General features: G+C 48.6%; 1 protein-coding gene across 1 annotated transcript in view; it reads left to right on the plus strand.

Moving 5' to 3' along the window:
- Window positions 1–12,392, plus strand: part of LOC139266116 (sterile alpha motif domain-containing protein 15-like) — a 283,681-nt gene that overhangs the window by 135,231 nt on the left and 136,058 nt on the right. Inside the window, exon 16 of the mRNA XM_070883964.1 lies at window positions 5,306–5,368. Coding sequence (XP_070740065.1) covers window positions 5,306–5,368 — 63 coding nt within the window. The remainder of the gene's footprint in view (window positions 1–5,305; window positions 5,369–12,392) is intronic.

The following is a 12,392-nucleotide window of genomic DNA, read 5'->3' on the forward strand; positions in this document are numbered from 1 at the left end:
CAGTTGCGAGCAAGTGTTGCACTGATGCATGCATGACTCCAAGTCCAAATCAATGCCGGGCCACCAAACATGCGACCTGGCAATTGCCTTCATCATGACAATGCCTGGGTGGATACTGTGTGGGTCACGTATAAACGTTTCCCTGCCTTTTTTTGGCAAAACCACACGATTACCCCATAAGAGACAATCCGACTGGATGGACATTTCAGTTTTGCGTCGGTGAAACGGCTTAATTTCATCTTGCATTTCCCTGGGAACGGCCGACCAGTTCCCATTTAGGAGGCAACTCTTTACTAATGAGAGCACAGGATCCTGGCTGGTCCAGGTTCTGATCTGGCTAGCTGTGACGGGTGAACCCTCACTCTCAAAAGCATCCATGACCAGTAGCATGTCTGCAGGCTTCGCCATTTCAACCCCAGTGGTGCGTAATGGTAGCTGGCTGAGAGCATCGGCACAGTTTTCAGTGCCTGGTCTGTGGCGGATACATAGTCATAAGCGGATAATGTTAGGGACAAAGCATTGGTATTTATACCTTTGCTTTCTGAAAACAGCGAAATGAGCAGCTTGTGCTCAGTTTCAAGCTCAAACCGAAGTCCAACTATTTATTGGTGCATTTTCTTAACCCCATATACACATGCTAATGCCTCTTTCTTGACCATACTATAGGCTCTCTCAGCCTTAGACAGACTTCTAGACACGTATGCAACCGGTTGGAGTTTGCCTGATACATTGGCTTGCTGTAACACACAGCCGACCCCGTACTAAACATTTACATGGGTCATAGTGTATAAGTAACTTATTTGAACATATCAGGTTCCTGGCCTTCTCAAAGGCTGTATCTTGAGATTTTCCCCAAACCCAGTTGTCACCCTTACGTAGCAACATGTTCAAAGGCTCTAACAACGTGCTCAACACGGCTAGAAAGTTACCGAAATACTTGAGTCCCAGGAACGAACGCAGCTCCGTCACATTCTGTGGTCTGGGTGCATTCTTGATGGCCTCTGTCTTTGAGTCTGTGGGCCTAATGCCGTCTGCTGCAATCTTTCTCCCCAAAAATTCGACTTCTGGCGCCAGGAAAACACACTTTGAGCATTTCAGCCTGAGTCCCACTCTGTCTAGGTGACTTAGAACCTCTTCCAGGTTCTGTAGATATTCGATGGTGTCACGACCGGTGATCAGGATGTTGTCTTGAAACACAACGGTGCGCAGAACAAATTTCAGCAAACTCTCCATGTTTCTCTGGAAAATGGCTGCAGCCGAGTAAATCCCAACAGGGCATTTGTGGTATATAAACAGCCCTTTGTGTGTGTTGATGCACGTCAGACTTTTTGAAGATTCAGCCTGCTCCTGTGTCATGTAGGCGGAGGTTTGGTCCAACTTGGTGAACGACTTCCGCCCCGCTAACGTTGCAAACAGGTCATCTGTCTTGGGTAGCGGGTACTGGTCCTGTAGTGAGACTCGGTTAATTGTTACCTTGTAGTCTCCACAGATTCTGACCATGCCATCGCTCTTCAACACCAGAACAATTGGACTGGCCCGTTCATTGAACGGGATTGGCGATATGATTCCTTCGCGTTGGAGTCTGTCCAGTTTAATCTCGACTTTCTCCCTCATCATGTACGGAACCGCCCCGAGCCTTGTGATGGAAGGGCCGTGCATCGGGGCCTAGATGGATCTGTACCTTGACGCCTGTGAAGTTGCCGATGCCTGGTTCAAATAGCGAGGGAAACTTGCTTAACACTTGCGCACACAATGCGTCATCCACTGAAGATAGTGCTTTGATGGCATTCCAATTCCATCTAAACTTTTCGAGCCAGCTTCTGCCGAACAGCATTGGGCCATTTCCTGGAACAATCCATAATGATAGGTCATGCACAGCTCTATCATACGATACATTCACTGCCGCACTTCCAATGACTGGTATGAGCTCTTTGGAATAGGTACGCAGCTTTGCATTAATCAGGCTCAGTTTGGGCCTTTGTTCTTTATAGCCCCACAGTTTCTCGAAAGCCTTCTGGCTCATTATTGACTGACTTGTACCCATGTCCAACTCCATGGATATTGAAACTCCATTTAATTTGACTTTCAGCATTATAGGAGGGCTCTTGGTGGTGAAAGTATGTACCCCATATACTTCTTCCTCGGGTTGAGTTGCCTGTGCTGCATGATCCACGCTGGATCGATCATCCTCTGCCACGTGGTATGTTGCAGCACATTTGCACATTCACTGGAGGTGCCCCATCATTGCACAGCCTTTGCACACGTAGTGCTTGAATCGACATTGATGGGCCCAATGATTACCCCCGCAGCGCCAACACGGTGCTAATGGATTCACATTCACCCCCGATGACGGACTCTGAGTCATCACAGGTCTTGCAGCCGCAGACGTATAGGCCCTGCCATATGCAGTTCGGTCTGATAGCAACGTCATTTTATGCACAGTACTTGCCGGTGTGCTTCAATGTTGAGAAGAAATCTGGTGCTATCGTCCGTGGCCAAGTATGCCTGGGCGATCGCGGTGGCCCTGCTTAGTCAAGGGTTTCGGCAGCCAGCAGCTTTCGAAGAATGTCCTCATCTTTGATGCTCAGCATAAAAAAGTCCCACAGCATTTGCCCCAATGCAGCTCCAAAATCGCAAGGTCCCATGAGACGTCTCAGGTCAGCGACGTAATCAGCCACGTCCTGGCCCCCGGAGCGATGGTGCGTGTAAAAAAGATATCTGGCCATGAGGATACTCTCCTTCGGCTTGAGGTGGTGCCAGCGTGCACAACTCTGTATATTCCTTCTCTGTTGGTTTTGTCGGTGCGAGCAGATTCTTGATGAGGACGTACATTTTAGGCCCACAGACGGTGAGGAGAACCGCCCTGCGCTTGGCCGCATTAGTGTCTCCTTCCAAAGGCTTCCCAATCATCACCCTCTACGAATCTCTTTAATATTCCAACAGCAGCCATGATTGCGTGAAGGTTTGTATTCTGTTACTCATCGCCAATTGTTGTGTATGGAAGAACTCCACGAGGCTGAGTACTGTGAACTAAACTGATGGTGACCTTAGTCTTCTTTATTACAACTCCAGAGTGCCTAAACAACATGGCAGCCAACCTTTTATACTGGATGCACATGTGTGCAGGAGACCATTAAGACATGAACAGTCGCGCCCTCTGGTGGCAAGTAATTACATAGTTGCATACATAACAGATGTGGACCATGACCTCTGGCTGTTCACCCTCTCCCCCCAGAATGCCCTGCAGCTGCTCAGTGACATCCTTGACCCTGGCACCAGGGAGGCAACATACCATCCTGGAGTCACGTCTGCGGCCGCAGAAACACCCGTCTGCTCTCCTGACTATTGAATCCCCTACCACTATAGCTCTTCCATTCTTCTTCCCCCCCCCCCCCCCTCCCCACCATGTAGCTGAGCCACTGTGATGCCGTGGATTTGGCTCTGGCTGCATTCCCCAGAGCCACCATCGCCCCCACCGGTACTCAGAACAGAATACTGGTTGGAGAGAAAGATGGACTCAGGGGACTCCTTCACTACCTGCCTGGTCCTCCTCTTCTGTCCGGTGGTCACCCACTTCCTCTCTGCCTGCACACTCTTAAACTGCGGGGTGACCACCACTGGAAACGTGCTATCCACGTAGCTCTCAGTCTCATGGATGCACCGCAGTGACTCCAGCCGCCGCTCAAGCTTCAAAACACGGAGCTCGAGTTGGTGCAGCCAGAGACACCTCCAGTACACATGGTTGCCCCAGCTGCGCGAAGCGTCTGGGACTTCCCGCATGCCACAGGATGTGCAATCCACAGGACTGAGCTGCGCTGCCATCCCTCTAGTTACACTCGCAACTATCAAGTAGAACTAAACTCTAAACCTTAGCACAACACACCCAGCCGCTACTCAGCAAACAGCCAATTTAATTAACTGGCTCTCCTTAGATAATAAAGATCACATTTATTTACTGGCAGATGCTACTTACAACAATGCCAAAGGGTTCCTTCCGAAAAGATAAAGAAAAATACTCACCAATCCACCAGCAAATTACTTACCCGCTTGGCTGTGACGTCACACTTCGATTTTGATTTTTTTTAAAACTTTTTGTCCCTGCACCAACTGGCTCCTCCGACTCTCGGGCCCCTTTTATGGGCCTCTCGATCCTCCCGCTCCTGTTCAAAATCATTCGGTTTGGGAATTAAGTGAGTTGCGGATCTGCTGCGACTGAGCAATATTCAGGTGGAGCAGGGTGAGAAGGCAAAGGGGAAAATTGGACCCAAGTGAAGAGGGGGAGGGTAGAGAGGCAGGGAATGGGAGGAGGGCAGGAGAGAAGTGGAGGGAGGGGGAGAGGGGGTAAGGTAAATGGACAGGGAGAGGGGACTTGGAGAAGGGGTGTGGAAGGTGTGACTCGGAGTGTGGAAGGGGGAGGGTAAGTGCAGAAGGGGGAATAAGGAAGGTTAATGAAGGGGGAATGGGAAGAGCATGGGTTGTGTCGAGGGAAGCGGGCAGAACACTCTTTGGGGGGCTGTGTTGAGCTGGGGGCCATGTGTCAAGCCTGGATTTTCTTTCCAATGAGGACCAGTTTCCCGTGTTCCCAGCGCCCGATTTCCACCTTAATGATGGAGGGGTGATGGGGTATCTGTGCCCTACTCTACCCCCCCGAATGTCTGCACAGTGGGGCGTTGGGGTTGTTCCATTCCTAGGGGTGAATTATCTGAATAGTGGGGAGGGGGAAATGGGGCGGGGCTTCTCAGTCCCGACTTGGTGCTTAGGGTGGAGAGTGGTGGGAACTCTGGGATATTTTTAGGGAAGAGATTTACAAGGCTGGAGGGAGATGGAATTTCTGTCCACGTTGAGAATTAGCTTTCAGAGTATGGGGGAATAGTCTGTGGGAACTGGATGTCTGTGAGCTCCTGTTTCGGGGAGTTATAATGACATTCTTCTTCGCCTGCTGTTATTGGAGTTATCGGAAAGAACGGATCAAAAAAGTCATTATCAAAAACTCAGTGGGGGAGGAATTGGCATCGTTTGCCCCAAACGGGGCGGTACAGAAATTCGACCCAAATGTCTTACACTGGAGCTTAATGCCAGGTCTCGCTGCCACAACACCATGCCATCGATGGGCTTTGCACTGAACGTTATGTAACAGGCACTGAACCCTGTTAAAAGGAGTTTTCCCATTGACAGAGCCTGACTATGGGGGGTTTCAGTACAATCTGAGATGGGAAGGTGCAACACACACATTTATCATTTATAATAGATTATTAGAGCAGTAGATGATTTTGTTGACCGAGATATTTTTGTTATGCTCATGAAGAAATACTCCCGGAAGGGCCTGAAGTGGAGGTGATTGATGAGAATCCAGCACATGAAGTCGAAGGTAAATATCTAAATATCCAGCTCAACACCGCTGGGTTCGGGAATTAACCGTGAGTTGCGGATCTACTGCAACTGAGCAATATTCAGGTGGAGCAGGTTGAGAAGGCAAAGGGGAAAATTGGACCCAAACGAAGAGGGGGAGGGTAGAGAGGCAGGGAATGGGAGGAGGGCAGGAGGGAAGTGGGGACAGTTGGAGAGAGGGTTGATGGAGAGGGAGTGGGGACTTGGGGAAGGGCTATGGAAGATGTGACTATGAGTGTGGAAGTGGGAGGGTAGGTGGAGAATGGGGAATAGGGAAGGTTAATGAAGTGGAAATGGGAAGAGCATGGGTTGGGTAGAGGGAAGTGGGCAGAACACGCTTCGGGGGGGGCTGTGTTGTTGGGGAGGATATGTCAAGCCTGGATTTTTTTTCCAGTGAGGACCAGTTCCCCGTGTTCCCAGGTCCCGATTTCCAGCTTAATAGGGGAGGGGTGACGGGATATCTGTGCCCTTCTCTACTCCCGCCGAATGTCTGCACAGTGGGGTGTTGGGGTTGTTCCATTCCTAGGGGTGAGTTATCTGAATAGTGGGGAGGGGGGAATGGGGCGGGGTTTCTCAGTTCCCACTTGGTGCTTAGGGTGGCGAGTGGTGGGAACTCTGGGATATTTTTAGGGAAGAGATTTACAGGGCTGGAAGTGTTGTGTATGGAGAAAGAGCCAGATTTAACACTGTGAGCTAAAAGTAAAGTGTGACCTGAGTCTTTTATTGCAGGTCTCCAGAGTGCCTCTCAAGCCTTCTTAAATACCTCTGCTTCCAAGGGATTATGGGACCCCTTGGGACTCCAGGGGATGAGCCCTCTGGTGGCTGTACAAAGCAAATACAAGTCCACATGTACAACAACATTCCGCCGCAAAGTCAATAGTGTAACTCTTTACAATGTGAGTCGATCTGGGGCCCTTCTTGCCCTGGTTGATTGTCTCGGTGTGAAAGCTGTTGTTGAATCATTTGTTGGGCCCTTGCTGGGCTGCTGTGCAGCTGGCCTTGCTGGGCTGCCTGGTGTGTTGGGCCCTACAGGGCTGCTGTGGATGATGAGTTCTGCTTCGTGGTCAACCGGGGTGTCGGTTGCCACTGGTATGTGTGTTGGGGGATCAAAAAAAGTAGGGTCCAAGTTGGGTTGCTCAGGGTAGTCGGTGAATCTGAGTTTGATTTGGTCCAAGTGTTTCCGGTGAATCCATTTGAAAGTTTGACCCGAAACACCCTGCTCCCCTCTTTGGTCACGACAGTGCCGGGAAGCCACTTGGGACCTTGTCCATAATTTAATACAAATACAGGTCATTGACTTCAATCTCGCGTGACACATTCGCGCTATCATGGTATGCACTTTGTTGAAGCCGCCTGCTCTCTACCTGTTCATGTAGATCAGGTTGAACTAACGAGAGCCTTGTCTTAAGCGCTCTTTTCATGAGCAGTTCAGCAGGTGGGATCCCAGTAAGTGAGTGTGGTCTCGTGCGGTAGCTAAGCAGGACTCAGGATAGGCGAGTCTGCAGCGAGCCTTCAGTTACCCTCTTCAAGCCTTGCTTGATGGGTTGCACTGCTCTCTCTGCCTGACCATTGGACGCTGATTTAAACGGGGCAGATGTGACATGTTTGATCCCGTTGCAGGTCATGAATTCTTTGAACTCAGCACTGATACAACATGGCCTGTTGTCGCTCACCAGGACTCAGGTAAGCCGTATGTGGCAAACATGGCTCGCAGGCTTTCAGTGGTGGCAGCGGACGTGCTAGCCGACATTATCTCACATTCAATCCACTTGGAGTACGCGTCTACAACCACAAGGAATATTTTACCCAAGAACGGGCCTGCATAGTTGACGTGTACCCTAGACCACGGTTTGGAGCGCCAAGACCATAAACTTAGCAACGCCACCCTGGGTATATTGCTTAACTGCGAGCATGTATTACATCTGTGAACGCAGGACTCCCAAGTCCATATCGCTACCGGGCCACCACACATGGGATCTAGCTATCGCTTTCATCATTACGATGCCTGGGTGGGTATTGTGGAGGTCATTGATGAAGGTGTCTCTGTCCTTCTTGGGGACTACTACTCACTTGCCCCACAGAAGGCAGTCTGCCTGTATAGACATTTCATCTTTGCGCTGCTGGAATGGCTTTATCTCTTGCTGCATTTCCACTGGGACACTGGACCAGCTCCCATGAAGTACACAGCTTTTGACTAGAGATAATAAGGAGTCCTGGCTTGTCCAGGTTTTGATCTGCCGGGCAGTGACGGGTGATTGCTCACTCTCAAATGCTTCCATAACCATGGCTAGATCTGCGAGCTGCACCATTTCCACCCTCGTGGTGGGCAATGGCAGCCTACTGAGAGCATCGGCGCAGTTTTCTGAGTCTGGCCTGTGGCGAATGGCATAGTTGTATGCGGACAACATGAGCGCCCATCTCTGGATGCGGGCCGATGCATTGGTATTTATCCCTTTACTCTCAGAAAACAGGGATATAAATGGCTTATGGTCAGTTTCCAATTAGAATTTTAGCCCAAACAGATATTGATACATTTTCTTTACCCCATAGACACACGCTAACGCTTCTTTTTCAATCATGCTGTCGGCTCTCTCGGCCTTAGACAGACTCCTGGATGCATAAGCAACCGGTTGCAGTTTCCCAAAACCATCAGCTTATTGCAATACACACCCGACGCCATATGACGACACATCATATGCTAATATCAAACGCTTACATGAATCATACAACACAAGCAATTTGTTTGAGCATAACAATTTTCTCCCTTTTACAAAGGCATTTTCTTGGAGTTTGCCTCAAACCCATTTGCCCCCTTTTTGTAGTAAGACATCTAGTGGTTCTAGCAGGGTGCTGAGACCTGGTAAGAAGTTACCAAAGTAGTTCAAGAGTCCCAGAAACGACCGCAGCACCGTCACGTTTTGTGGCCTCGGTGCGTTCTCGATTGCATCCGTCTTCCCGTTGGTGGGCCTGATGCCGTCCGCTGCAATCCTCCTTCCCAGGAACTCCACTTCAGGTGCCAGGAAAACGTACTTCGAGCGTTTTAACCTGAGCCCCACGCGGTTCAATCAACAAAGAACTTCCTCCAGGTTCTGCAGGTGCTCGACTGTGTTCCGACCTGTGACCAACATGTTGTCCTGGAAGACCACGGTGTGCGGGATCGACTTCAGTAAACTTTCCATGTTTCTCTGGAATATCGCCGCCGCTGATCGTATTCCAAACGGGCATCTGTTATAAATAAAAAGACCCTTGTGCGTGTTGATGCAGGTGAGGGCCTTCGATGATTCCGCCAGTTCCTGCGTCATGTAGGCTGAAGTCAGATCCAACTTCGTGAACGTCTTTCCTCCTGCCAGCGTTGCAAAGAGGTCGTCGGCTTTTGGGAGTGGGTATTGGTCCTGCAGGGAGAAACGATTGATAGTTACTTTGTAATCGCCACAGATTCTGACAGTGCCGTCTCCCTTGAGGACTGAACATAAGAACATGAGAATTAGGAACAGGGGTAGGCAATCTAGCCCCTCGAGCCTGCTCCGCCATTCAACAAGATCATGGCTGATCTGGCCGTGGACTCAGCTCCACTTACCCGCCCGCTCCCCATAACCCTTAATTCCCTTTTTGGTTAAAAATCTATCTATCTGTGATTTGAATACATTCAATGAGCTAGCCTCAACTGCTTCCTTGGGCAGAGAATTCCACAGATTCACAACCCTCTGGGAGAAAAAATTCTTTCTCAACTGGTTTTAAATTGGCTCCCCCATATTTTGAGGCTATGCCCCCTAGTTCTAGTCTCCCCGACCAGTGGAAACAACCTCTCTGCCTCTATCTTGTCTATCCCTTTTATTATTTTAATGCTTCTACAAGATCACCCCTCATCCTTCTGAACTCCAACGAGTAAAGACCCAGTCTACTCAATCTATCATCATAAGGTAACCCCCTCATCTCCGGAATCAGCCTAGTGAATCGTCTCTGTACCCCCTCCAAAGCTAGTATATCCTTCCTTAAGTAAGGCGACCAAAATTGCACGCAGTACTCCAGGTGCGGCTTCAGCAATACCCTATACAGTTGCAGCAGGACCTCCCTGCTTTTGTACTCCATCCCTCTCCCAATGAAGGCCAACATTCCATTCGCCTTCCTGATTACCTGCTGCACCTGCAAACTAACTTTTTGGGACTCAGCACAAGGACCCCCAGGTCCCTCTGCACCACACCATTCCCTTCCATTCTTCCATTCACATCGCCGAGAGCATGCAGAAAACAAGCGCAGGCAGCGGAAAGAGCGTGCGGCATACCAGTCCCGCCCACCCCTTCCCACAACGACTGTTTGTCCCACCTGTGACAGAGACTGTAATTCCTGTATTCGACTGTACAGTCACCTGAGAACACTCACTTTTAGAGTGGAAGCAAGTCTTCCTCGATTTCAAGGGACTGCCTATGACTATAGCTTCTCTTTACATTGTACAAAGCGTGCACCAATATAGCCAGCCGACATTTATCCCTCCATCAACATCACTATAACAGATTATCTGGTCCCTATCACGTTGCTGTTTGTGAGACCATTGTACAAATTGGCTGCATTACAACTGACTACACTTCTTGTTTAAGTACTTCATTAGTTGTAAAGCGCTTTGGGGTGTCTGGTGGTCGTGAAAAGCGCTCCATAAATGCAAGTCTTTTTTCTTTAGGAATTCTCCTCTCTCTTTAGTTTGGGGTAATTCACATCGTTGTCTTGAGTTGAATAGCAACTGGACATCTTGTAAAATCACCCCCCCCCCCCCCCCCCGCCCTTAATCCTGATCAACTTTTTTGCTGTGTTTCTGTTTTTGTAACAGGCTGCAGCCCCTTTACCTCACTCATTAACTCCACCAAATTCCAATGGCAGTTGTGTCCCTTTCTGGAGCGGAAACGTTCCCAATGTTTGGAGTTCCTTTTAAATTCTATTTCTCTCTCTGGCCCGCGATCTACTAGGGAGGGTGGTGTGGTCTTGTTCCCTGACTCGGCCAATGCTGGCTATTGCTAAATGCACAAGAGTAAGCAGGTTGAAACACACAAAGTTGATGGAGGAGGAAGTGAGCTAACTTTTCAAAGATAAAACTCCTCTTGGATGTCCTTTTTGCATGAGTTTGCCTAGCCTTTCTGCTGGGAGCAGGATCATGCCGTAAGCAGATGAACCCATGCGATGGAACTGCTACTGTTGTACCTGAAATCAAATATTTTTGATAAACAAGTATTACTTGTTGAAGGTTGGGAGGGGGAGAGAAACGACTTATTAACTTCAGGTACTTTGCTGCATATTTACTTGGGTGTTTGGTCACTGATTCATATGACTAAATCTAGAAGATTATCAAGACATCAAATTGGGAATTCAGGAGGAACTTCTTTACCCAGAGAGTGGTTAGAAACATAGAAAATAGGTGCAGGAGTAGGCCATTCGGACTTCAAGCCTGCACCGCCATTCAATATGATCATGGCTGATCATGCACTTCAGTACCCCATTCCTGCTTTCTCTCCATACCCCTTAATCCCTTTAGCCGTAAGGGCCACATCTAACTCCCTTTTTAATATACCTTTACGAACTGGCCCCAACAACTTTCTGTAGTCGAGAATTCCACATGCCCACAACTCTGAGTGAAGATGTTTCTCCTCATCTCGGTCCTATATGGCTTACCCCTTATCCTTAGACTGTGACCCCTGGTTCTGGGCTTCCCCAACATCGGGAACATTCTTCCTGCATCTAACCTGTCCAGTCCCGTCAGAATTTTATATGTTTCTATGAGATCCCCTCTCATCCTTCTAAACTCCAGTGAATACAAGTCTTGTCGATCCAGTCTTTCTTCATATGTCAGTCCTGTCATCCCGAGGATGTGGATCTCTGTACCACAGGGAGTAGTTGAAGTGAATAGTATAACGGGTATGAATATTGAAGCGAATAGTATAGTTGCATTCAAAGGGAAACTAGATAAGCACATGAGAAAGGATTAGAGGGTTATGCTGATCGAGTTAGATGTGGAAAGACTGGAGGAGGCTCGAGTGGAGCATAAACGCCGGCGTGGACTGGTCGGGCCAAATGGCCTGTTTCTGTGTCATATATCCTATATATTCCTACGTAATCAAATGTAAATTCTTGGCATGGAACTGTTCTCAATGTTTCTGAACTGGTACTTGTATTGATTGTAACTTGTCTATGTTGTGGAATCTTCTAGTTATAGCAGAGGCACTAAAGAAAATTGGTTACATTGGGTATTGTAATTAAAATGTTTTGCCCATTGATGCATTACAATTCAAATATCCTTGAATGCCAACAGATGCTGCTGAGCTGGTAAATGGGACAAATGCCACTTTAGTGCTAATGCAGTCTAATTCTCATCAGCACTTTGGTGGTTTGCCTTAGCCTGCAGTCTTTGAGTATATTAACATATATTTTTACTAGAAATGTAACAGCCCCTCGAGCCTGTTCCATCATGCTATTAGATCATGGCTGATCTGTACCTCAACTCCATTTACCCGCTTTTGCTCCTTTTCTTTGATACCCTAACCTAACAAAATCTGTCGATCTCTGTCTTGGAAATTTCAATTGGCCCATCATCCAAAGCCTTTTGGGGATGAGAGTTCCAGATTTCCTGGCTGCGGAAATGTGCTTCCTGATTTCACTCCTAAGTAGCCTTGTTTTAATTTTAATATTCTGCATTTCCCCACCAGAGGAACTTGTAGCTACCCTATCAAAATGTTTTATCATGTTGAAAACCTCAGGTAGATCACTACTCGACCAGGGTTTTGAGGGTACCTATCCGTACCTCTCTAAGGATCCAAGTTTCCACACGTGCCTAGAACGGCGCAGTCCCGACCTGGACGCCCGTTTTTCGCGCCACAAAGTGTGCCTAAAAAAATCCTCCGTATTCTCCACCTATCTGCAGGTCCTCTGGCCCTCGGCGCAGCCAGCACGAGCTGTGGGGGGGCGGAGCCAGGTCCCTGCTCTGAAAACAGTGCTGGGACCTCTGCACATGCGTGCTACAG

This window comes from Pristiophorus japonicus, chromosome 6, assembly GCF_044704955.1.
Source record: "Pristiophorus japonicus isolate sPriJap1 chromosome 6, sPriJap1.hap1, whole genome shotgun sequence".
In the NCBI taxonomy this organism is placed as follows: domain Eukaryota; kingdom Metazoa; phylum Chordata; class Chondrichthyes; family Pristiophoridae; genus Pristiophorus; species Pristiophorus japonicus.